The sequence below is a fragment of the Cervus canadensis genome, chromosome 33 (genome assembly GCF_019320065.1).
Source record: "Cervus canadensis isolate Bull #8, Minnesota chromosome 33, ASM1932006v1, whole genome shotgun sequence".
In the NCBI taxonomy this organism is placed as follows: domain Eukaryota; kingdom Metazoa; phylum Chordata; class Mammalia; order Artiodactyla; family Cervidae; genus Cervus; species Cervus canadensis.
Window position 1 is genome coordinate 30,167,181 of NC_057418.1, and position 27,373 is coordinate 30,194,553.

General features: G+C 46.1%; 1 protein-coding gene across 1 annotated transcript in view; it reads left to right on the forward strand.

The window, feature by feature from the left end:
• The window catches only part of FNDC1 (fibronectin type III domain containing 1), a 113,294-nt gene that overhangs the window by 19,492 nt on the left and 66,429 nt on the right, over positions 1 to 27,373 (forward strand). The window contains exons 2-4 of the mRNA XM_043457427.1: positions 9,802 to 9,996; positions 12,310 to 12,396; positions 12,823 to 12,891. Of these exons, the coding sequence (XP_043313362.1) occupies positions 9,802 to 9,996; positions 12,310 to 12,396; positions 12,823 to 12,891 (351 nt within the window). The remainder of the gene's footprint in view (positions 1 to 9,801; positions 9,997 to 12,309; positions 12,397 to 12,822; positions 12,892 to 27,373) is intronic.

Sequence of the window (27,373 nt, forward strand, 5' to 3'; positions counted from 1 at the left end):
AATTATTTAAAACTCAGTCATTTCGGTGTTTTGCCCACCCATTGCCAACCATCTGGATATTTCTGCATTTCTGGATGGATATTCCTGTGCTATTTGGGATCTTATGGATAATTGTTGGATTTTTCCAATCTTCCTCAGAATCATAGTCAGACTTGTAGATCATGTTGCTTCTTCCCCCAAGCTACACTGCACTTCAGTACATCATAACCTTTCTTGGCATATCGATGGGATTTTTGGTCAAACATTCGTGGTTACACTGAGATTTGTGTTTTCTTCATTTCAGAGTCTGGGAACTATTTGGCGGTTTCCAGTGGAAAGTCAGAATTGAATTTCAAACAAAGAAGCAGTAGGGAGACTTACATAAACATGAAGGTTTTTGTGCATTAAAGAGCAATCCTTGGTATACTTAAGAAATAATTTTACCATTTTGGGGTTTTTAGGGACCGGTTTATTTCACAAGCTCTTAACATTCCTTTGGGGGTTTTCTCCGTAAAAAGGGTTGTCCCCTCCTACTCCGCGGCCTCCCCTGCCGGACTGGGTGGGCTGCAGGGAGCTCTTAGCTGAGAATGGCAGCCATTCCTGGCTGGTGTTTGCCTTCATGTCTTTGGGCGTGTCTCCACTGGCAGCCTTTTGTGACTAAATGTACTGGCTGCCGGGGTAGCTTCAGAAAGTTATTTTTGACTTCCATAGAAGATTTTGATTAATAGGCTCTTAATCCGTTAGGTTCTGACTGCAAGTGGCGAAAGCCCAACTTGAACTAATTTAAATCCCAGAATCCACTGGCTCATGAAACTGTACATTGGGAAGGGCAGTGGCTGAGCTGGTCTGACGGAGCCCTAGACTCTTTCTCCATCCCTGGTCTCTTCTCCGCGGGACAATAAAACTGGTCACCCACAATTCCAACCAGAGGCTAAGGCAGTGGCCAGGGTCCGGCTCCAATGAGAATGATTCCTGTGAAGACTTCAGGGCTGGCTGGGGTCACAGGGACAGAGGTCTGTTACCAGAAGAATTGGGGAAGGCTTCACTGGGTAGAAAAAATAATGTGTCCATCACACAGTGCATTTTGGGTTCCCTGCTGTGCAGAGGTTTTTTTTTTTTTTTTTTTAGGGTTTTGGGACTCTATAGAAATATAGTCTCTCTAGGGAGATTTTGGATTCAATTATTTTTACTCCAAGGAATCCTGAAGCGCTGCCTGTATGTGCTTAGTTACTAAGTCGTGTCCGACTCTTTGCGACCCCATGGTGTGGCCCACCAGGCTCCTCTGTCCATGGGATTTCCCAGGCCAGAACACTGGAGTGGGTAGCCATTTCCTTCTCCAGGGGATCTTCCGGACCGAGGGATCGAACCTGCATCTTCTGTGTCTCCTGCACTGTAGGCAGATTCTTTACCCACTGAGCTACCTAAATGCCACCAACTCCAGTGAAAGATGGCAGAGATGGCAGCTGAGAGAACCCTGACCCCCTCTGGGCATTTGAATGAATCTCTTCGGGCTGAGGCTAAACAGGATGAGAAGCAAGGGAGGAGAGCAGTGTGGACTTCAACTCTTTCCATCTCATTTAAGCCATGAGGCTGAGAAGCCTTCACTCTTGGACTTTACACTTTCCCCAGGCCTTTTATGATAGAAGGTACTTACATTGAAACTTGGTATTATATCTTCAGAGTATCTCCGTGCTGTTCTTTCATCTCATTGCTTAAATCCTGTGGGCTGTTTTGGATCCCATGAGCTTGGACAAAATTTGAGATTGAAATAGAAAAGGCCAGAAGTGGATTCCCAGGCTAGAGGTCAACTTGGCTTTGGAGTTGGTTGAAGAATGAGGCTTCCTCTTTTCAGAGCTTTTGGCGGGGGGCCTGGGGGGGGGCTCCCCACCTACGACCCCAGGAGGGTACATGGTGGGACAGTGATTAGTACTGGGGGAGGCTCTGAATGAGGGGGAAGTGGCCTGGACCCTAACTCTGAAAAGGCAGCCACAGTTGACCTCACACTGATGGTCGTGACCAGGAGGGTGAGGGGACAAGCCCCTGGGGATGCTCGGGAACTTCCACTGTCCTCTCCCCACGCTCCCCATCCTGTGCTCGCTCTCCTGCTGAACAGGAGCTGATTGGAGGCGTGAGTGGTGACAGCCCAGCCTCAACGCCTCTGCTTTCTCCACGCGGAGGCATTGATGGATTAGCAGAGACAGGCACATTGGTCTCCTCTTGGAGTTCATCTTGCAGAAAGGATGCTTCCACTTTCCACTCCTGCTTGCCCGTGGTGGGGTTGTGGGGGTGCTCTGGGTGGAGGCCAGGCTTGCTGCTCTCACCACCCCCACTGTGAGGCAGTGATCGTGAGCTGATCTACTCTGCAGGCTCAGCTGTGTCCACCTGAGGGTTTAGAGCTAGAGAGGGAAGGGGTACAGAAAGCTCCACAGTGGTCACGCTCTAGATCCACCTTCTCCAGGGCAACGTCATCAGTAATAAACCCGAGAATTTGATTTTCTGACTCCTGGCTTCCCTGGTGGCTCAGTGGTAAAGAATCCACCTGCCAATGTGGGAGACATGGATTTGTACCCAGGGGTTGGGAAGATCCCCTGGAGAAGGAAATGGCAACCCACTCCAGTATTCTTGCCTGGGAAATCTCATGAACAGAAGAGCCTGGTGGGCTATGGTCCATGGGGTTACAAAGAGTCAGATGCTACTTAATAACTAAACAACAACACCTACTTTCTTAAACTGATTGAGCTTAGATGTTCATAAGGACTGCTTTTGTCCCTCAGGCTTCAAATCCAGGGAAAACTCCTGCATACATTTAATCAGATGAGATAAAAATTATGTGTGACTTGTTATTTATCAGCTCAGGAGTAACATATAGGTCCTTTTTCATTACTGTCCAATCATTGCTATTTTCATCATTGTCCATTGTGGCTATTTAACATAATCTATAACTTGTGTAGTACATATTGTGAGTTTTGAGAACCAAATAGATTTTTCAGATTTGGTTTTCAAGTCAAATCAAACTGCTATTGTCTGAGTCATTTTTCTCAGTAAGTATTACTGCCTCAGAACATACTGGGTTCTACCTATTCAACATTTTATCAGTTGGATTTTCCACCTCGGCTGTGGGGTATAGCCTCATTGTTGATGATGATTCTGTGAGTGGCAGCTCCATCCAGTGCTGTCACATAAATGAAAGAATTTGAACATGTTTGTCAGCTACTGTTTTGTTGATAGATGGCGGGTTGGCTGTAAATCCAGCTTAAAGTGTTCATTTTTTCCTCTGATGTTTGTTGAACTCTGTGCGTCAACACTTTGGTGTAGCAGATTTGGCTAAAGTCCATCCAGTTGGGAGGCTATGATGCAGCTGATACAGAGGAAGCATGCAGGTGGGTCAGTGGGGGCTTCACAACTTCTCCCTCGCATCTGCCATCTGTCTACCCCTTCCTTTCTCCTTTTCCTTGTCTGAAGAATGCAAACAAGTTACCTGTATGATATTTTTTTTTAAGGCAAAACAAACAAACAAAAACAACACTTTGGATCCACAAAGATTCACTTACTATTCTGAATCATAGTCTTAAGCATTTCTCCATGAATGGTGCCTTTTTGGGATCATTCTTACCCTTGATTCATTGTATTAATGGATTCTGAGCTTTTCTTCTCTTAATCTGAGAAATTGCCCTTGGTAGAGAGCTCTCTTTCTAGAAGCATATTTATTTCCAGCCCTTGTGGATAGGCCTGTACCCTGAAGGATGGGTGGTGTGTCTGCACCAAGAATCTTGAATGTGTTCAGTTTGGAATTCACACACACCTCTCAAATTGGCAGTGGGGACTTGGTCTGGGATGGTTATGAGCAGAGGAAGCCTAGGGAACACCTTACACTCCCCTCCCCAGATCCACTTGGGTCTTCTCTACTTCCTTGGAGCCCAGGCCAGTTTTTTCACAACCACTGGTTCCCTTGGGGGAGAGAGGGACTTTTGGAGGTGGGAGATGAGCCCTTGAACAGATTTGTACCGTAAGCCTTTAGGGGCTGGGTTAGTCCTGGTTCTTCTCCAGATTTTAGCCTTCATCTTGACCTAGAGCTCTTTCAGATGGACCCAGACTCCCATGGGAGTCTCAGAATTGAAATAGGACATTGGGAAGTTGTCAGGGTCAGCAAATAAATGGTTGCTCCCGGAGTTAAGGTAGAGGTCATCAACTGGCGGCCAATGGACTGAGTCTGGCCAGCTGGTGTGTGTGTGTATGTGTTTGTGTGGTTGTGTGGGTGTATATGACTTCGTCATATAGTTTTTTTTTTAACACTTAAATGGAGTATAAAATGGAGAAAAATGGAGAAATATATAAAATGGAGAAATTTCACACAAAATCTAGGATTTCTAGCTTCTTAGAAAACCCTCCAGAATATTGGACAATCTGGGTCCTGAATTCCTTTTTGTCAGCAGGTGCCAGAAACTAAATTGTGCCTTTGTATAGCGTGTACATTCCTTCATATGTCTCCATTTATTTGCTCCATCTTCCTGGTCCTCGGGGGGACTCTTGGCTGACCTCATCAGTCCAACCTTAGCGTCTTTTCATCAATCCATCAGTCATTTACGTGAGTACTGAGTGTGTGGTCAGTATCTGATGCCCAGATATGTGCCAGAGTGGGGAGGTGGGGATGGCGCCCTGTCCACTGTGATAAATGAGCCCTGTACATGGGCGGGCCAAGCTGGCCACGGGTACCTAGCTCTGCACTCAGCCTTCTTGAGGGCTTTTGTCAGCCCTGGAGGATCCCTTGAAGCTGTTCTGTGGACTCTCCAAGGATTGACATGGAGGAGCTCTTGGAATCTTGGAACCATCCTTGAACAGATGTGGATCCATACTGTGGCCCTTCAACTGAATTGGCCTCCAGGGCCCTCTTGAATGAGAGCAGGAGTTTGGAGCCGAGACCAAAGTGAAAACTCCGGGTGCCAATTGTCCCTTATTTTTCATTCTCAAACAGATCAACAGGGGCCTCAGGAGAGCCATAGCACTGAAATGTCTAGCTTGGCAATGACCAGGTATCTGAAATGTCATCAAAATACCATTTTGCCACTCAGTACCTGGTAAAATATTCTTGACTCTGGATGGGGTTTACTGGTATGAACTGTGGAATGAGTCTGCGGTGGTATGCGATTGTTTGAGTCATAGCAGACACTGCTGGCTGCTGCTTCTGTCTTGAGCACCTTACCATCTGTCTCCCTTCAAAGACAGCCTTGACGGGGGGGAGATGGGGAAGGACAGGGACAGGAAATTCTTTGTACTTAATCTAAAATCCTGGCGGCTACAGCTTGAACTCACTTCCACATTTTGCCTTCTACGGAGATGAGAAAACAGCTTGTCACGGCCCTCATGTGTTGAGTACGCTTTGTGAGGTCACCTCCCAACGTCCCCTGTATCGAGCCATGTAATTCCTATCATGTTGACTTTGGGCTTGTCCTTTTTCTCTTTGGAGAAGCAGTTCATGGGATGTGTAAGCTTTAAAGAGTATACCCTCATTACCTTAATCAGATGAGGATTCTGAAAACTGTTCCAAGAGGGTTCTGTGCTTCATTTATCTAGCAGTGAGGATGGTCTATGAGCACTTACAAATAAGTAAGAAATCACTGTCATGTCTCAACTTTATGCTGGTAGAATGGTACTCCTGAAACACAGAACCCAGAATGCAGTCTGCAGACCCTGAAACCCGCTTTACACTTCCTACGTTTCATTTAAGGAATGAAGTCATGAGACCTACCAAATGATGATCAGGGATAGAAAACATCACCATGTTTCTAGTCCCAAGAATAAGTCTTCTGTCGAGTACCCAGGTTCATGCACGTTGATCTGCACCTGCCTAGAGCCGTTCTTCTTTAATTAGAGGCTGGTTTGATGGATTCCTGCAGAGCTAAGGCACGTAGTGAGGAGTGGACCTGGAGCGACCACAGATTTCCTTTCACCCGTCCTTCCTGTTCTTTTCCTCCAAACTTTTCTGAGTGAGGCAGGGTGCTGTTGATTAGGTAGTGTCAGCAATGACATCAATTTTAAAGGTCAAAGTTGATGAGAATCCAGGGAATGATAATGCCCCTTAATTAAGTCACTGTTGTATTGTGTGTAATTGGCCTGATTCGTGTGTGTTGGGGGTGGTGTCGGGGAGGGGTTTTGGCCCAAGGTGTTTGGAGAACCTTAAATTCAGGACTGATTTTTTTTTTTTTTTTTTTAATTTTTTTAAGTTGCCGTTGTCATACCCCATAAGGGATGATTCCTCTGAGTTTGTCTCAGGGGCTGGTGATCTGTTTCACCATAGATAGCTGTTCCTGTGTCTTTCTGTAGATATACGACCTTCTAAATTATATATATGTGTTAGTATGCTCTCTAACTCTGTACCTAAAATGTCACTATTAGAAAGCTGTTACTTTGGCCCAAGGGCTTCCCTGGTGGTTCAGATGGTAAAGAATCTGCTCTGTGGCACTAGTGCGGGAGACCTTGTAGGGATTCCTGAAATGGTACCTCCTGGTGTGTTGAGCAGGAAGATCCTTTGGAGAAATGTCTGTTTAGTTCTTTGGCCCATTTTTTGAATGGGTCATTTATTTTTCTGGAATTGAGCTTCAGGAGTTCAGGACTGATTTTATAAGGCCGTTGACCCTAAGGGGTGATTTCAGGATCCCCTAAAGGCCTTTGTGTTTTAGAAACGACCTTCATTAGGTAACTCTCTAAGACCTAAAATGTCACTATTAGAAAGCTGTTACTTTGGCCCAAGGGCTTCCCTGGTGGTTCAGATGGTAAAGAATCTGCCTGCAATGCGGGAGACCAGGGTTCAACCCCTGGGTCAGGAAGATCCCTTAGAGAAGGAAATGGCAACCCTCTCCAGTCTTCTTGCCTGGAGAATTCCATGGACAGAGGAGCCTGGTGGGCTACAGTGCCTGGGGTCGCAAAGCGTCAGACACGACTGAGTGACTAACACTTCTACTTCCTTACTTTGGCCCAAGATTTTGTTATGCAAATGTCAGTATCATTCACTTACTCCGTTCCTTCCAGGGGGAGGCGCCAACTAGGACAGACAGCAGGAGGTTAACTGACTGTGGGTGAGGGCAGAGTGCCCCTCTGAGGGGGAAATGGTATGAGAAGGTGGGGTCGGTGGTGGAGGAAAGGGTAAACCCAGCTGGAGCTCTCGCGATTGGTTTTAGGATACTAGTGGCTTCCTAAATCACTTTTTCATGGGTGTGGTCATGGATCGTTTATGAGCAGGGACAGAGTCCAGGGATCTGTGAGCTGTGGGAAGAGCCGGGCATTGCAGTTGGACACAGCAGGGTTTGCATTTGGTCCTACCCCTGTCCAGCCGTGTGACCCTGGACAGTTCTCCTAACCTCTCTGTTCCAGGCCTTGCTTGCTGTCTTCATCTGCCGTGTGGAGGGAGCAAAGAGCACCTCCTGGGTTGTGTGTGTTAACAGCATCTTACGCAGTGTGAGTTTCAGGCAGAGGGTGGTGGGTGGTAGGCACTCAATAAGCCCCCTTTTCTTGTCCATTTCCCACTCCCATTTTTATACTTTAGAGTTGGTTTACACCAGGTGGCTTTTTTTTTTTTTTTTTTTTGGTGTAAAAATGCTGACAGTTACTGTGTTGAGATACATTGATGGTGCTTGATCACTGGCAGGAGGAGAACAAGCAAAGTCTTGCGAGGACATTGGAAACTGATGGGGTAAGCGGAACGCAGTGATGTGCATTCAGTTTTGATGACCCAGGGGGATTTGCCTCTTGTTCTTTACTTTCCTCATCTTACTGGAGCTCCTTGAGGTTCTCAATGTCCCCTTTACCCTTGGCGGATGCACCATTTGACTGCAATTCTCATGTGACTTAGAAATGATTCCATGCTGTGTCCAAGGACAGAGATGAGGCAGAGCAGGAAAGAACAGTGAGTGTATTTATGGATTGTTCCTGTTGGATGTCAGTAATGAACTGGAATCATCTTCAGACCGAGGTCATTGTGTATGGATTGAATCACTCGGGTACAGTGGAAAACATGATCATATTAGGGCCTCACAAATCTCACATTAGAGACTACCTGTCCAGGATCAAACTTTCCTAAAGGGAGGTTTGGAACTGAACTGTAAAGAAAAGCATTGTTCATGTATTCATTCATTTGTTTTCTTCCTTAGGAGAGTCACCCAACCATTTCGAGGTGTTGGAGTCCTTGCTTTGTTTCCACGGTGTTTTGGTCAGGGTGAAGAACAGGATTCTTGGGAGTGATTTCTGCTATGGCAGGAAATGGGGACTGCCGCTAGAGAAGGTCAAACCCACGGCAGAGAACGGGGGGAGGTTTTCAAAGTGAAGCCTTGGAAGAAATAAAGGAAACTGAGGAAAGGGAACTCCTGTCCTCCAGCCAAGAAAATCCTGCAGATTTCCTTGTAGGCGAGGAAGGGTTCATGAGAATTAAGGCAGAGTCGCCATGATTGCTAATTTTAAATATCCAGACGCTACCAAGTGGGCTGTTTTTACTGTCTCCTCAATTCAGAATTTCCCTGATGGCACTAGGCTTTTTGTCCTTGATTTCTCCCGTCTCACGTTTACAGGCCCCTCACCTCTGATGTTGGGGAAGAAATGCTTCCTGAGCTTTGCTCTATGCCTGTCCTCTGACATTGTGTTTTTGTCTCCAACGTGGACACTCTTTCTCTGGTGCCTCAAAAATTATGATATTCATACTCTATTTTTTCATTCCTTGACTTTCTTTAGTGGGATCCCAGGAGTTCTCTCCTTTTCTTATCATTTTCCTCCTAACGCAGCAGGGTAATTTTGGGAAGAATAAGGGATGTATGTTAGAATCAGCTATACTTATTTTGTTCAGAATCTTCATTAGTGTTAAAAATCACATACTAACCAATCTATGTGTTGTCATGAAACACTCCCCTTTCCCTCATTTCTATGAGAGTCTAAATTCATTTTTCTAAGTGTTCTGAAGTTTAAATGTTTCTGGGTTTTTTGGGTTACCTTTTTTTGCCAGCTGAGAATGCCTTGCATTGGTGAATAATCAGTTTCAGATCCAGGTTTGCCCCTACGTTGACTGTTGTGTGACTATTTAGCATCTATTTATATCACGTTGCATTGTGATGTCAGTTATATTATGAGCTGAGAGATTGTGTTTGACAAAACATTATGTTTCATTTTGGTTAGTTTGGAAAACCAAGAACACTATTTTGGAACTTCATCAATGAAGATAAAAATGTTGTGCTTCTTGATAATTTTTCTGTCTTCTTCTGGGACAAAATATGGAAACATTTAAATTAGTGACCTGCAGCTAAAACCAGAGGTTTGCCTCTTTCAAGATGTCGATCTTGATTTGTTTTCTTTGTGGAAATGACCGATTCTCTTACCACCCCCTTTAGATACAGTGGATATTCTTCCTGATCATGAGAGTTTTATGTTGTTCTTCTTAGGGTGGTTTTAAAGATTGCCCAGCTGTACCATGCCAAATCCTGAGAATTTATTAAATATATGAATGCTTCTGGAGAATATGTCAGATTACTATTTTGTTAATCTTGTCTTAGCAAGGCAATACAATCAAGCTGGGGAATGCCTAGAGTTTATTTTGATTTGTTTCACTTTTGGTTTAAATTTACCACTCACAGTTCTCTGAAATGCATAAGAGGTTGTGGGTTTGGTATGTTTGTTTTTCTGTCACACTATAATGATGTCCAAACATGATGGTACTTGAAGTCTTTAGGATCAGACAGATGGAAAGTCATTTGCTCTTTCACTAACCATGTCAGAGAACATTGGAAAAAATTCGTTTTCCCAGCTTGCCCTTCCTGTAAGTTGATAGTTGCGCTGTTTGCATAGCTGACCACCCACTGAAGCCAAGGCACGTGAAACTGCTGTCCACTAAAATGGGCCTGAAAGTCACGTGGGACCCACCCAAAGATGCTACCAGTAGATCCGTGGAGCATTACAACATTGCCTATGGGAAGTCACTGAAAAGTCTTAAGTACATCAAGGTGAATGCGGAGACGCACTCCTTCCTTATTGAGGATGTGGGTAAGTGACACTCTGTCTTGTTCCCGGTCGGAACTAACTGTCCACCTCCATTCTCCTTCCATTCTCAGGCTGACTATTTGGGAGACAAAAATGGCACCCACTGGTTCTTTGGTTCTTGGGTAGCCAAGGTGAAGAGCCTGTTAAACAACAGCCTTCATCTTGCTCATGAGCTTCCCATCCTGCATTTGAATTCCTGGATCTTTCTCCAAATTGATGTAGGAAACAATTCTTAGTTTCTGGATGTGCTTTTGGAATATATTGATTCTTTTTTAGCTCATAGAAACTTGACTATTGGACAACTTTGTAGTCTGACCTTGAGATTTCTAATTTATAAACCAGTTTATAATTAGGGATTAGTTAAACAATGTGTCCCTGTAGGGGTGTACTGTGTGTCTTCCTTTGCCACATCTAACTCAGATGTGGCATTAACATTTCTCCCTGTTAAATTTGCTTCTGGAAGTTTGGAGTCTTTAACATTTTGCCAAATATATTGTATCAGTGCAGGTGTAGGTAGTTTTGAACTTAAGCTTTAAGCTACCTCCAGTGGATCCTCTGTATTCCCCTTTCTCAGTCCCTCTGGCCTGAGACCCCATATATTTTACAGTCATCCCGTGGTCCAACCTTAAGACGGATCCTACAGAAGTCACAGAAGTCAGCACCTGTGATAACCAGGTGCCCCTGGCCACGTTAGCCTTCTGCTGCCCTCCCTCGGTGGATCAAAACCAGCTCGTGGCTCCTTAGTTTCCTCGTCCAGAACACTTAGTCCTTCTCCACCTCCTGCCTTGTGCTATTAGGCTTTCTGGGAGCAGAGCAGAAGGTACACAGAAGGGAGACACAGGGGGACAGATTCCCGTCTTCATGGCTCCAGCTAAACGTACATTTCTCTGAATCTCCTCCATATCACCAGGGCCCCAGAGTCTGACCGTGATGTTAAGTGGAGATCTTATCCCACAAAGGCATGAGCAGGGTCCCAGTTTCTTGCCCAACCCTTGGGTTGCTAGGTTGACTGCAGAGAAGAAGAACATGCAAAAAGAAAGCCCTAGAACTCCAAGATATCCCCACCCCTCCCCTGCACCCCGCCCCCGGCAACTACCTGATGAAAATCAGAAGTTTTCTGAAGCAAAACAGAGACACTTGGATGAAATTTATTTGAAATACGAATAAGCTCAGAATGAAGAAAGTGCGGGCGATGCCTGGTTTTGCTTTTTGTCCAAACCTACAGCATTTCCCAGTTGGTCCAGCAGGTCGTGCCAAACCTTAAATGCCACCAAGTCCCACCGTGGTCAGACAGAAGGCAGACCAGTCCTGAGCCCAGTAGGGGTCCCAGATGTGTCACTGGTCCTGGACCGCTGGCTTGAGAACTGAAGTTTTGTGAAAGGAATGTTCCTCACTGGGAGAAATGCAATGATCATTATTGCCTTTGACAGAACTCTTACCTCTCCAGCCCTTTATCCCCTCAAATGCCCACAAACTTTCATCTCTTAAAGGAATTGGCACCTTTGCTTATCTTTCACATGATAATAATTCATTTTGAGGAAAACCAGCACTACCAGAGTTCTGCTTTTCAAAACTGTAGGTTCAGGGTACCCTTGCTTTGTAATATGGTGTCTGGGTTTTCTTTTGTGTCCCAGCAATTTCAGGATATCAGCTAGAGACCTTCATTATGTAACCTTGATCCCTAGATGCATATCAAAAAGTGTAGTCCAGTTATTTCAGGCGTAGCATTTCCAAGGTCTCAGGAAATGTTTTTTCTAAATCTTTTGACTGTTTTGTTGAAATAGTCAAAGAAAACCTGCACACATAGTAAGGGAAATATTTTGTTGTGAAAAGAAGAAAATTTCATGAGGTTCTACTTATTGCAGTGTAGATTTCCCATGTGCTAAATTTCATGAGTTACACTGAAATGTTCTTACAATTTTTTTGGAGGTTGCCATTGGGAAATAGTCTTTGTCGTTACTAACACTATAGGTTAAAACATTATTTAGTGGACAGTGTGTGTCTGTTTCCTACATTGATTTCATGTTAAAAAAACCTCAAAAGCTATTTTTCTTGACTGCTCATGAATCCAGGTTTATTACACATGTCATATGCTTTGTACTAAATAAATTTTGTGTTCTTTTGGTCAAGTGTGCTTCAATTGCCTGAGACCAATGTTAGTGATTTTGATTAAAGAAAAGAGAGAAGGCTATAGTTGGATTGACCTCTTAATTCGGTTTTTTATATTTGGTTATAACTGGTATGAGGAAGACAGTGACTTAAACTGTCATTCTTGGAGATTTGAAACGGTGGCTTGACATGAACCGTGTGTTTCAGAACCGGGGGTAGTGTACTTTGTCCTGGTTACTGCAGAAAACAGCAATGGAGTGAGCCGTCCCGTTTACAGAGCGGAGAGCCTGCCTGGTAAGTCTTACCTTAGAATTGGAGGCTATATTTTTGTGACTTAGATTGGGAAAGTCTTTGCTTCTTAAGGTCAATGCAAATTTAGAAATCATTAAGGAGTTCCCGAACAAGAACTTTTTAGACTTGTATAGCAAGCTGAAAGACTGCAAATTAGGAGAGATTTATCCCTTCTTCTAAAGTACTTTTGATATAGGTTACTAGCGCTTTGTCTTAAGTTTGGGGGTACTCACTACAGTTAACTATGTATAAAAGACTGAAAATATGTGTTGTCCGTACAGTTTAGGGGTCAGGTCACTTGTATGGCCTGAGCGGATCTTTTGGCAGACTGTTGAGAAGACCATTGAAATGTACATTGAGGGATGAGTGAAGTGTGGAAAATCCAGCAGTCCTCCTTTCTAACGATCAAGTTGCATTTTCCTAATTTAGGAGGTGAATGGATCAAGATTGATGGTTTTCCCATTAAGGGTCCAGGACCATTTAATGAAACCGTCACAGGTACTACTTGCTCATTCGGTTCATGTCCTCACTGAAGCACCATCTCGAAAGAGGGCTGTGCTTCTGTCACACACATATGCTCACAAATCTTCATTCAGTTCCCATCGCTAAACTAACACACACGCCGCACAGTTTTGGTCGATCTGCACTGCACTGGGTGGACCAGACTGCAGCCAGTATTGCTCATTCCTCACCGCTCTTTCATGTTCTGGTGTGGGGGTATGTCCTTGTCTACATCCAGGGGTACTGTTGCTCTGTTAACAGGCAAATATGGTGGTTGAGATGGCAGTCCTGGCCCGATGAGGATATTTACAGCTCTTTTATGTGTGGATGCAGAAACGAATGGAGCCCACCAAACAGTGGCTTTATTGGCTAATATGCTGCATCCAGGCTTTCTCTCTTTTTTGATGCACGGGATACTTTGTGATACGTTCGATAACCTGCCTCCCATCTCTGCTCCATATTTGTATTCATGTGTGTTTTATCATTTGGATGCGGATGTTGTCTGACCATATCGTTTTACTTATTGAGAGAAGTGTTGACATTTCTTGTTGTGTCGCTTGAATATGTTTAATTAATGGTTAAACAGTAATGCAAAATGAAAGCAGTTATTTCAGAGTGTGGTTGAGTAAATATCCTAAAGGCAATGTGGCAAGGCGTGGTGTTTTTAAATACACCAATCTGGTATTATTGTTGAGAGGAAGGTGAGTATGTCGAAACCAGTGACCATAATCTGCCTCTCAGGTCAGATTTGATGGGTGTAGGCAGTTTTCAAAGACCGTTTTATAAAAATAGGGAATGGAAGAACAAAACAGCCTGAAAAGGAAACTGGATTTTGGGAAGGGTGATGTGTTCTTGTTCAAAATGCGGGACTTGATGTAATGGACCTGTCTTATAGGTGATTGGTGATGAGGGCAAGAGGTAGGCATGGGTTAGGAGCCATGCTGAAGAGTCAGAGTTGAAGTAGGAAGAGTGATGAGAGGCTGAGAATTAGGAGAGACAACAGTAAGGCCAAGGGTCAAGCTTTGGAAGACATGAACAGTGAGAGAGTCCAGAAGGTAGTACACCTAGAAAATGTGCAACATAGGAAGGGTGTTTATTTTGGAGGTTGTCTACTCCTACAGACCCACATGTAAACATTCACAGGCACATATACACCTTTTACTGACAGATATACTGTGCCTTTGAACCTTAAACTTTGTCTTTTAAATAACCATTTTATTTTTAATCATCTTCCTGATAAAGCTTTTGAATGGCAGTTTTAGAATGGGTAATATTTATTCTTAAGTAGTTCGTTTCTTATGCCATCTTTAATAGAAACAGGCTTGTGTGTGTGTGTCCTTCCTGAGTAAGCATGTGGTATAGAAACCCTGGGAATTGAGAATCACAGACAATTACAGCCCAGTTCACTACTGGATTTATGACTGTGAGATCCTTTAACCTCTCTCTGCAGGAGCCTCTGTGGGTTCTTGATGCCAAAGAATGCTCTCTATAATATATAACACTGTATTTGTCATACATGGTGTTAAGAAAGATCCTGGAAGAAATTTTTTAGTGTATGATGTAAAGCAGAGCTTTAATAAAATGCATATCCAGAATGAATAAACTTAGCTCCAGAAAAAAAAAGACATTTCATTGTTAATGAAAATAATAAAAATAATTTATGAGAAATTATCAATAAGTGACCAACGTTGCATCTGTACCTTTTGAAATAAGGCCTGGTAAATGGCTATGCTATTGAGGAATGGTTAATATATGATAATCCCATTAAACAAAAGAAGCACTATTTTTGATTTGCATGTCAAACATGGTAGAATGAACAATGTCTTGCACTTATATGTAATACTTTTTTCCCCCAAACGCATGTACAGTCTATTTTGATGTAATAAAATACACAGTCTTTAAATGCAAAAAAAAACCCCCAAAACAAACAAACAAAAAAAACTGCCCCCAAAACCCAACAACAATAAAGGAAGGGATTTGTCCTAGAAACACAGATACTAGCATCTGCACCTGGTGTGACGTCCCAAGGGTTAGCTCTCATTCTTTGATCCATAATACCTCACTTTCTTCCAGTGTTTATTTGAAACCAGAGGAAAATCCATTCTTTTATTCTGCTGGAAACCATGGCTTCTGTTCAGATTTCAGAAGGCCTCTTTGCTGGTTGGAAATCTATCTTGACCTCATTGTCTTTACTTAAAAATAGAACTTTAATTATGTAATTAATTCATTCAGTGCCTGTGGTTTTCCAGGCACAATTCTGGGTGCTAAAGATACAACAGTGAATAAGATTGACAAGGGTTTGCCTTAAGACTATATTCTAGTGGGAAAGAAAGACAGTAATTGTTGTTGTTCCGTTGCTAAGTCGTGTTTGACTCTTCGCCACCCCATGGACTGCAGCACGCTAGGCTCCTCTGTCCTTCACTATCTCCCAGAGTTTGCTCAGATTCATGTCCATTGAGTTAGTGATGTTATCTAGCCATCTCATCCTCTGCTGCCCCCTTCTCCTTTTACCTTCAGTCTTTCTCAACATCAGAGTCTTTTCCAAGTATTTGGCTCTTTGCGTCAGGTGGCCAGAGTATTGGAGCTTCAGCTTTAGCTTCGGTCCTTCTGATGAATATTAAGGGTTAATTTCCTTTAGGATGGACTGGTTTGATCTCCTTGCTGTCCAGGGGACTCTCAAAAGTCTCCAGCACCACAACTCAAAAGCATCAGTTCTTCAGTGCTTAAGTTTTCTTTATGGTCCAACTCTCACATCTGTACATGACTACTGGAAAAATCACAGCTTTCACTATATGAATCTTTTTTTGGCAAAGTGATGTCGATGGCTCGGCTTTTTAACATGCTGTCATAGCTTTCCTTCCAAGGAGCAAGCGTCTTTTAATAAATGAATGGCTGCCTTCATTGTCCAGAGTGATTCTGGAGCCCAAGAAAAGAAAATCTGTCACTGCTTCTATTTTTCCCCCATCTATTTTCCATGAAGTGATGGGACTGGATGCCATGATCTTAGTTTTTTGAATGTTGAGTTTCAAGCCAGCTTTTTGACTCTCTTCTTTCACCCTCATCAAGAGGCTCTTTTTTTCCTTTTACTTTCTGCCATTAGAGTAGGAAAGAAAGACAATAAGCAATGTAAGCAGAGAGTCAGGCGTATAATCCGTATGAGTTTGATAGAGATGCCGTAACAAAATATCAGAGACTGGTTATCTTAAACAATAGATATTTATTTCCTCACAGTTCTAGCAGCTCGAAGTCCAAGATGACGGTGTCAGCAGGTTTGATTTCTCCCCAGGTCTTTTTCTTTGGCTTGTCTTTCCTCTGTGGCCGTGAATCCTTGGCTTCTCTGTGTCCAGATTTCTGCTTCTTCTAAGGACACCAGTCAGATGGGATTAGGGCCACCTTTGAAGCTTCATTTTAACTTAGTCACCTCGTAAGGCCCAGGCTCCAAACGCAGTCCCATTCTGAGGTAATTTGGCTTAGATCCTAAACGTAAAAATCTGAGAGGGGAGGGATACAAAGTTTAGCCTGTAACATGATCATAAATTCCTTGAAACATGAGCAGCACTGTATACAGAACGAGATGGCGGCACCAGGCTGAGACCCTATGGGACTGTCTGGGATGCCACACGAGGGGGATGAAGATGTGTGGTGAGTCCTGGAGGCGGGCAGGACCTGAGTGATTTTCAGATGGTCACTCATACAAATGTGGATGCTCTTATAGGACTAAGCAAAAATGCAACTCTAGGGCAGAAGTTTTGGCTTCCTCTTTGGTCGCTCATCACATATCTTTTTCTTAGAAAGTGGTCTTGGCATTTAAATGTAAAATCTCTCCTGTTGAGCTGTAAACCCATATCCCTTTATTTTGTCCTTGGGGAAAAGATGTCACAAGTCCCTTCACGTATTGGAATCCTACTATTCAGCTTTTCTGAAGACTTTTCTGAAGTCGTTTTAGCTTTTCTTCTGTGACTGGATCTCGGGGATCTGCTCTGTGCAGAGCCGGGCACTGGGGGTCAGGATGAGAACCCTGGTCCATCTCTGCTTCCAACCAGACCATGGGCTCAGAGGGCAGTTCATGGGCTTTCACCAAGCTGTTCATCTGGGAAATTTTAGCTCTCAATAGGCTCATAAGTATTTTTAGTAATGTTGTGGGTTTCTAAAAATTGAATCCTTTGTGCTTTCCTTAAGCGATGGAGCCCAAACGAGACACAGAACTGAAATAAAAGTTTGATTTATAGTTCATATTTTCTTTCCATTCTATTTTAGTTCATGAAACTTACTAATTTTTTTTTGACAGTTAAATTACAGCTCAGACTCATGTTTAGCGAAGAGTTCACAATTGGCCATTAAAAAAATTATTTATTTCTGGGTGTCCTGGGTCTTCTGCTGTGTGGGCTATTCCCTAGTTGTGGTGTGCGCCTGAATCCAAACAGCTTGAAGGCACGTGGTTCATTATGTGCATCTCCACACTTGCGTCCTGGACTGCACAACTTCGGTGCTGACAATCCATTTGACAGTTTCCACTCCTGTCCCCTAGGATGGAGCTGCTCCCCTCCAAAACTTAGAATCATGAAATTTCCCATCATCTCGCTTCTTCAATGCCCTCAAGTCATTAGATTGTCCAGGCTTCGGGTCTGTAGACACTTCCCGTTGCCAGATTCCAGAAACTGTCTCCTGGCTCATTTCTGGCTTATTTTATCTTGGTTCCAGCATTTCACCACACTCATGTCAGCATGACCATGCCAGCCGCCCCCTATCCCCGGCTCTCTGGTTTTCCCTCCTGTGTGCTAATTGCTGAGCCTGCGGGAGAAATCAGAACTAAGCTCATCCACATTGTGACAGCTTCCTATAGCTGGTTTTCTAAGTTCTTCTGCACCCTAGGTTCTGCTTGGAGATTATTCTGTTTGTCCTTTCTCAGTTTCCTTTCTTTCTCTCCAAGACTTGGCCACTTTATTCAAGTTCCTTCCTCCACCTGCCTTCCTCTTACTTCCAGCACCTGCTGGAAAGACCGTGCTTCCTGTCTCCCTGGGAAATAAAGGTCTTCGGGGGTGACATCTCTTGTCTCCCTTCCCTTGACTTCTAAGCCTTCATGGCTTCCTTCCCTTCTCCTGGCTCTGAGGAAAGGTTGCTGTTACCGCTTCTCCCTCAGGCTGACTTCATATACAGAAAGCTTCTTTGCGAGCACGGTTAGGACCCAAGGGCTATTCTGGATTCATCTTTGGAGCCCTCCCCTCCGCTATCCGTCTAGTCAAGGCTATGGTTTTTCCAGTAGTCATGTATGGGTGTGAGAGTTAGACTATAAAGAAAGCTGGGTGCTGAAGAATTGATGCTTTTGAACTGTGGTGTTGGAGAAGACTCTTGAGAGTCCCTTGGACTGCAAGGAGATCTAACCAGTCCATCCTGAAGGAGATCAGTCCTGGGTGTTCATTGGAAGGACTGATGTTGAAGCTGAAACTCCAATACTTTGGCCACCTGATGTGAAGAGCTGACTCATTTGAAAAGACCCTGATACTGGGAAAGATTAAGGGCAGGAGGAGAAGGGGACAACAGAGGATGAGATGGTTGGATGGCATCGCTGACTCAATGGACATGAGTTTGGGTGGACTCCGGGAGTTGGTGATGGACAGGGAGGCCTGGCGTGCTGTGGTTCACGGGGTTGCAAAGAGTTGGACACGACTGAGCGACTGAACTGAACTGAACTGAACTGAACCTCTGCTGTAGGACCTGGCTCAAAAGCTAATTTGGGCAGGTGTCAAATTATTTGACAGTGAAACTATGAGACCTGAAAACTGAAGCTTGGCATCTTTCACTTCTTCCTTGGCACTCCTTTCATAGAACATATCTGTGGATGTACCAGGAAGGCTGTCCAAGCATGTGTTTTGGTCTTTTCTATCAGTAGTTCATCAAAATGAGCACCCATCTTCAGGTGCCTTTTCCCTAGTTTGTTTATGTAGATGTGACTGTTGTAGAATTTAAAAACTCTAATCCCACTGTCTTGAGATTGCCTCCTCCCCTAAACTCTTGGCTTAAGAGCATAATGAATCCATCCAACTATAACCATCTCCACCACTCACTGTTACGCCCCAGAGTCAAGCTCAATCAACAGTGAGACCCTTCAGACGTCTCAGCCATACAATGATGGGGCTCCCCAAGAAGGCTCCAGGCTCCTTTCTAAGAACCCTCTCAGGTTCTAAACTTCCTTCTAAGGTTCTAGGGTTCCTTTCAGGATTGACATTTCATGAATTGATGACACTAAGGCCCTCTGAATGAGTGATCCTAAGCTTGGCAAGCCGTTGGGAACCAGTGCTGAGACATGGCTGTTTGCCTTGGTCTCCACCCTACTTAGAATGTTTTAGGCCAGCAAATCCCAAACTCATCTTGGCCAAGGAAGAAACACTGAATTCTAGATTCTGCCTGTTGACGTTGTGAGTGAATACATAGAGGTGCACAGGATAAAGAATCGTCTCCAGTGATATACTGGATGTGCTGCTTTCCTTCTCTGGGTGCAAATGGCAGGCTTTCTGCCAAATGAGCCAAGGAGACACCATGTTAACTCACTTAAACCGACCCGTGTCGGTATGACTGGGTAAGAGGAGCCACTGCAAACCCCATCCTGCATCGCTTCTGCCCTGGGGACACTGCCTTATAATCTGGAGCAGGATCCCGGCTGCCGAGGGCTGGACTTGAGCTTTAAGTGTTTCCCGCTCCAAAGTTTTAAAATTAATTGTGAATCAAAGACCGTCCTCTTTTCATATACTAGTTTCAATTTAAAAAGTCTCTGGCCCACAGGGGATTAATAATGTCTGTGACATTATTTTTTTCAGTAGCTCTCTCAATGCAATTATTAGATTTTTTACAGTATGCAATTTGGAGGGCAGACCTGGTTTCTGGCTCCTGACCTGGGTGGGGGTGAGCTCCTCGAGGGCAGGGCAACAATGGTTTACTCATCTTTGTATCTCCAGAGCCTGGGCCAAGCACAAAGTAGGCGCTCAAGGAATGTTTACTGGGTGAAATGCACTTAGAGGCTGCTTCTGCCCCATACCTGTGCCCAGGAAGTTGAACTGTGTGTCAGGAGCTCAGGCACCTCCATCTCGTTCAGCCACCGACTGTGGGGGTGGCCCCAGCAGGCTGCTTGGCCACCCCAGAGTGGTGTTGTCACTGGTCAGTGGCCCTGGCTCTTGCCCACTGTTTCTTTGGAGGGGCCTGGGTGAAGGATGGCATTGAATGCATTTGGAGACCGGAGTTCCTCAGGGCTGGTTGCTCTGTGGAGTCACAGTCAGGCCTACCTGCCATGAGGTCACCTCCCTCCACGTTGAGATCTTTATCCCTCCGTGGCTCAGATCTCTTTATCTGGGTGCTGGTTTCCAAGCCGCTTCTCACATTAGAATGTGGTTCAGTTTAGTTCAGTTCAGTCGCTCAGTCGTGTCTGACTCTTTGTGACCCCATGAACCGCAGCCCGCCAGGCCTCCCTGTCCATCACCAACTCCCGGAGTCCACCCAAACTCGTGTCCATTGAGTCGGTGATGCCATCCAACCATCTCATCCTGTCGTCCCCTTCTCCTCCTGCCCTCAATCTTTCCCAGTATCAGGGTCTTTTCAAATGAGTCAGCTCTTCGCATCAGGTGGCCAAAGTATTGGAGTTTCAGCTTCAACATCAGTCCTTCCAATGAACACCCAGGATTGATCTCCTTTAGGATGGACTGGTTGGATCTCCTTGCAGTCCAAGGGACTCTCAAGAGTCTTCTCCAACACCACAGTTCAAAAGCATCAGTTCTTCGTGTGGTTAGAATGTGGTTAGACTTCACCAACCTCAGAGTCCATTCTTTCATCCTAAAAAGAAGGCAAGAGAGGCTTGCATGCAGATGTTCTTGGGCGGGACTCCTGAGTTCCAGCCCAGACAAGAATGCCATGGGAAGGACTTAGCATGGGCCAGCTGCCTGGAGGAGGCAGAAGTGGTGGGCAGCCTTCTCGGACACCAAGGCTGAAACCCACATTTTGCGGTGTTTCATCTCCCTGTCTACACTGATGAATGAGAATATATGCGCATAGCTTTTCTTTTCAGTGAATCCTTAAGATGCAGATGGTGGGGAATGAGGCCCTTCCCTCCAACGGATGGGCGCTAGTTTCAGAGGTTGAGAAGTGGCTGCTTTGACGGGGTGGGCAGGGGCTGTGGATGGCTGGGAAGATGAACTTGTGTGTGGGCCTTGAGTGCCATGTTGGCCACCCTTGCCCCTGCCTCCTGGGGGAACCTGCAGTAGTTAACAAACCCAGCGTCCCGGTGGGGCCAACATCTTGGGGGCTTGGTTCCATTTTCTGAGTATCTGTCACTGGCTTTTCTTTTGGTGTCTGAGTGCAGAGGAGGGCAAGGTGGAGCAGCGGGTGATGCCCCTGAAGAGAGATGCAGCTTCTTATAAAGGATCCCTGGGCGTGTAGATGTCATTCTCGAAAGAAACCACTTTCTTTGCTCAGTTGTCAACCTATTCATATATTGTAACTGGACCTTTCATTTGCAGGTGACATGTTGGATAGCACTAAAAACTGAGCTAACCAATAGCGGTTTACTTTCATTTCTAGAAGACAACTGTGTTGCTGACTCTTTGGCTCCCAAATGAAACAAATGCAGAAGAGCTGTAGACAAAACAAACCAAACTGCAAAAACCTGGGAAAAGTTTTCCTTAGGAATCTAACACCCCCTTTCTCTTAGCTTACCTTGACCAGGAGGCTGTCTCTGTGTCCACAGTGAGGTGAGGAAACGCCAGAGGTCCCCATTTCAGTCGTTGAGGAGCTCAGAAAAGGAGACTCGCTTCCTTTGCTTTCTGGGTTCCTCTGAGGCCCTCAGGAAGTGCAGCTGAAAACTGAAGCACCAGCAGATGGCTCCAGATCAGATGCTCCAATGATGTGCGTTTTCATCCTTCACGGAGCAACCTTTACAGCCGGTCCCCTGCAGGATTCCCCCCTCTTGCCTTCCACGCTGACTCAATGTGGGTTGGGCCGGGGGTGGGGAGCGAGGGAGCTGGGCCCAGGCCAGGGCTCACCCGTGGTGCAGGTGGCTGAGGGCCTCGGCAACTGATATCACTGTTCCAGGCTTATTGGTGAGCCACTGCCCTGAGTAGGACGCAGGGACCTTCGCTAGCTCTGCCTGTGCGGCAGCGGAGAGACTGCTGACCTCACGTACAGAGAGTCCCCTCAAAGGTCTTATGATCTGTGAGACTGAGGGATGTGTCCATGCAGACGGTTGTAGGACTGCTGAATTCCTGTGTAGACTTTGCCGGCATTGTTCATGTCCTGCTGGCCACCGTCTTGGGGTGACTCGGCCTCTGCCGCCTCGGTCCTGTGCAGAGACATTGGTGGTGTAGTCTTCACTGATGTTCATAGCACTGCTGGGATCATAGCACCTTTGGGTTTGCCTGGTGGCTCAGATGGTAAAGAATCCGCCTGTAACACAGGAGACCCGGGTTCAATCCCTGGGTCAGGAAGATCCCCTGGAGATGGGCATGGCAACCCACTCCAGTATCCTTGCCTAGAGAATCCCCATGGACAAAGGAACCTGGCGGACTACAGTCCATGGGGTCGCAAAGAGTCAGACGTGACTGAGCGACTTTCACTCACCGGGATCAAGGTCAGTAACTGATTGACCTTTTTGGATGACATCCTGGAGCTGCTGGTAGACTGGTCATTCTTTGAGGCTTCTCAAACTGGGTCCTCAGAACTTGCGAGAACATAGCACTGCCAGGAGAGCATGATGGGAAGTATTTTCTTGGCAGAGACACCAGGCAGGTCCAACGGGAAGTGTTTTCTTGGTGGCCAGTCATTTAAAATGTTATTTTTGACTTTGAAAACAAACCAAAATATTATAGAGTAGTCTATAAAATTCAAATGCAATTTTGAGATGAAACCGAAATTGTGGATCAGTTACCAATGCTCCAGGCTTGTGGGGGCCGCGTTTGTTTTCTTTGCTGTTACATGAACCTTGGTGAAGAGCGTGAGGGGCTCTGTTCAGCGTAAAGTGATCCAGCGCTTTTGTGAAAACAGACAGCCAAGTCAAACAAGATGGTTGGAGTGGAGTGGTCCCAGGGTGGCTGGAGCATCTGCTTTGTTTCTGAGATGGTCCTGCCGGAGTTTTGAGGACCACGTTTGCGGCTCAGATGCTGGCAGCCCTCTGCCAGCCTGTGGGGTTGGCCTCTGACTACACTGTCCCTGGGTTCCCTGTGGCTTCCTCATCTGGTGACAGCCAGGATGTCCCCACGTGATCCTAGGAAGCAGGGAAGAGGAATCCGTGAAGAACTGGGCAGGGGGCGGCAGAAACTTAAACTGATGGCAGTGAGGTTTGTTTGCTTTAAAAGTTAGCTTTACATGCTTCATAAAGGGCTTCCACAGTCCTAACATTACTAACATCATTAGTAATTGGCATTGATTCACTTGGGGGCAATCAAGGTTCTTTGTTTTTCTTTCAAGATCTTCTCTTTTCTCCCAGTCCCTGAAACAGCAGCAAGAATGGACTGACTCCGGTTGATGGCTTAGGGGCACTGTGCTAGTGTCTCTGAAGGACGCTGAGATATGTGCCTATGACTCTAATTCTCCCCTTGGTGTCCACACTGCTTCCCCGGCAGGCAGCCAGGCCCTTGGAGACTGAAACATGGGTAAATGTAAGGGGAACGGTGTGATAAATGGCTTCTGATGGGATGAATGGACCCACATTACCTGGAGGGCAGCGAGGCCCTTGGGAACTTAGCCAGCATCTTCTGAATGCAGGGATGCTTGTGACATGACAGTCCTAGGTAGACGGCGATGCCTGGCTCTGCAGACCAGTCCTTCCCCAGAGGGGCCCCCAGAGGGATGCTCTCCCAGAGGGCCCTGTGTGTATGCCACAGTGTGGCTATGGGTGACACCAACTATGCAACCACTGTGAGCTTCTAAATAGGGGTGGAGAGAACCAGGGATGCAGCCCCTGGTTCCAATGCCAGCTGAGTGCCTGATGCTATCTGGCTGGGAGATTCTCCCTTACTCTCTCGGAGCCTCACTTCTGTTGTCTGTAAATGGGGTGTTTATTGGGTTATCGTGAGGATGCTTGTCCAGTGCCTTACCTGGCAGGGATCCAGTAGATGGTGAAGGTTGGTGATGCTCTGACAGACACTGTTCTGAAGTGAAGGCATAAGATTTCCTGTGGCCTTCTCGGGCTTCCCTGGTGGCTCAGATGGTAGAGAATCTGCCTGCCATGTGAGAGACCCAGGTTCGATTCCTGGGTCGGGAAGATCCCCTGGAGAAGGAAATGGCAACTCGCTCCAGTATTCTTCCCTGGAGAATCCTGTGGCCAGAGGAGGCTGGTGGGCTACACAGTCCATAGGGTTGCAAAGAGTCAGACATGACTGAGTGTTTAACACTCTCTTGTTAAATAGCTGGGTTTGTTCAAATAAACCACAGTTGAGTGCATCGTTAAACGTACCGAGGGCCTTGATTGGAGAGGAGAGTGGGGCATTAAAGGGAGACTTTAGAGTAAGTGTTGCACATGTGGTTTTGGGGGAGAGGAGCTCTGGGAGCCTTTCAGAGGTGTTGCAGGGGGACTGAGTGTCAGAATTCACCCAGGAAGAAGGAGCCAGTGGCAGACCAAGGCTGTCAGGCGTCGCCAACCTGCCCGCACTCTGGCCTCGGCTGGCATGGGGGGGGGGAGGGCACCCAGACTCAGCATGGGGGCAGCAGGGCATGTGTCTGGTTCCTCTGGTTGAGACAGCTGCGGTCACCCCCCTGCACCCCAGTGCATCTTCCCTCCCCGCTCCTGCCCCCTCACCTCTTCCTAATCAGGCTCTTTCATTGCAAGCCCACACAAGCTCCGGAATCTCACTGTCCCGGATACAGGTGGGAGGGGCTGTGTTTCCACAAGCTCCACCCCTCCCCCCAAAGGTGTTCTGAAGTACAGTGCATTGTGAGGACCGTGGTCCAGCCTCGTGGGCTGGATTCCCGCCTGCCCTCAGACCAGCGTCCCTGGTGGCCTTGAGGTCTGATGCCTGGGAAGGGTGGGGAGGCTGCCTGGGGCCGAGGCTGGGCGAGGGGAAGGGCGATTCTTACTGCCCCCGGGCTGAGGATGAGGGCTGTCTGCGTGAAGCTTGGAGGCCAGCGCAGTGGGTGTCAGGTGGGTCAGTGGGACAAACCACTTGCTCTCCAAAGCTCTAGACTGAGGGATCCCTCACGTCCTCCTGGAAACAAGAATGTCCTGCTAGTTGAAACCGGGCCAGGGAAAGCGGTCACCAGACAGCTGGGGCCACGGACTTTCATGCCAATGAAGAGGAGGGGCCGGCTCAGAGTGGTGTGTGGTTGTGAGATGCTGATGAAGACGAGGAATACTGCTTTCTGCTTATGGTGCAAAAAAACCCACCTGGGTGTCGACAGCCTCGTATGTGAGCAGGCTTTCAGGGCACAGTCTCTGGCAATATGCCCACTTCTTTTCCACCTGTCTGGTTCTTTGAAAGTGAAAGTCACTCAGTTGTGTTCACCTCTTTGCAACCCCGTGGACTATATTGTCCACGGGATTCTCCAGGCCAGAATACTGGAGTGGGTAGCCTTTCTCTTCTCCAGGGGATCTTCCCAACCCAGGGACCGAACCCAGGTCTCCCACATTGCAGGTGGATTTTTTACCAGGTTCTTTGACACACATTTTTTTTTTCCTTAGTGCCCACAGAAAACTCTGTGATGCAACCACAGCTCACCTTCTGAAAGGAGCCACCCGCCCACCATGAATCTGATAAAAGAGGGTTTTTATCATGACCAATCACAAACACAACGAGCACTTAATGTGTCCTTGATAGATGCCAGGACAGTGTCAATTACAAAACCCAGTAAGCTAGACACTACCTGGCCGAGGAGGAAGCTGAAGTTCGAAAGGCAGTGAGACGTAGACTCAGATTCAGACCCTGGCTTTCGAGCCCGTGGAAGCCCAACTCAGAAGCTACACGTTTACCTGGCGCTGAATTGTAAATGGGCAAAGAAAGCATCACATTGAATTTTGGATTTTTTTTGTGTGTGGAAAGAACAGATTTTTTGGACTCTCTACAATTTCACAATACTTGCCAATTTGCATAGCTGGTGACACACCTCAGGGGTGATGTTCTAATCCTGCCTGGCTTTCAGATGTTTGTTGTAGTTTACCTGGGAATCATTTCACCTCACTGACCTGCTTAGTAGACGGTGTGTGATTAATCGCTGTAGGTCTTCTGAGATCAGTTCATTCTGAGCAACATCAACCTGGTTGAATGGTCTTCAGAGCAACGGAGGGACTGTGTCCTGCCAGGTTCAAAATATACTTAGCACTGGTGGATGTGAACATCATTCCTCTTGACAATGGTGACTTCCTGTTTTCAGGAGAAAAGGTTTACAGGGATTTGTTAGAAAATTTTCAGAAGGCTTCTGTGAGGCTGTCACACACAGCTTAGAGAAAACACTTAGAAAATCTCATTGCAGGTGAACTTGAACCATGTGAACAAATTTTCTTCATGTGCACATAGATTAAAAGAAGGCTCCCAGATGATCTAGAAAAGATCTATAAAAGCTAATTGACAGGGTATTTCATTCAGAACATTAAAGAAAGGAACTTTTCAAAGTACTTGAAAAAATTGGGGTTGGCTTTAGGGCTGTGTACAGCAGAAGGACATTGTCACTTCACTCTGGTTTCTAGAGTCGGTGGCCTTCTCTGGTTGCTAAGGGCAACCTGCTGAGTAGCTTCTCTGGTTCGTTAGCTATGCTGTCTGATCCACTGAAGAAAACGTATACGTGCTGGCCGGGTCCCTTTCTGTTCACCTGGAGCTATCCCAACATTGTTCATCGCCTATACCCCAACACAAAATTGTTGTTGTTCAGCTGCTAAGTTGGGTCCAACTCTTTATGACCCCATGGACTGCAGCACGCTAGGCTCCCCTACCCTTCATCTCCCAGAGCTTGCTCAAAATCATGTCCGTTGAGTCTGTGATGCCATCCAGCCATCTCATCCTCTGTCGTCCCCTTCTCCTCCCGCCTTCAGTCTTTCCCAGCATCGGGGTCTTCTCCAATGACTCAGTTCTTCGCATCAGGTGGCCAAAGTATTAGAGTTTCAGCCTCAGCATCAGTCCCTCCAATGAATATTTAGGGTTGATTTCCTTTAGGATGGACTGGTTTGATCTCCTTGCTATCCACGGAGTTAAACAAACAAAACATACCTGCGAATGTGAGGCCTACTGTGCAAGGCATTATGCTCACACTTGGAAGGGGGCCTGTCCAGCTTAGAACCCATGTTTCACGTTTATTAGCAGAAGAGATTGGGTGGCTGGTGAGATGGCTTGAGTGGACGGGGTCTCGGTGGACGAGCGGGGAGACTGGCATCAGGGCGGCTGCATTCAGCTCGCTGCTTGCTGGTTAGCCATGTGGCCTTGGGTCAGGTGCTTCACCTCTTGATCCTCAGTTTTCTTGTGGGGATTATGACTTCTGGCCTCCTCGCCTGGGAGATGTTGGAAGGACAGTTAAA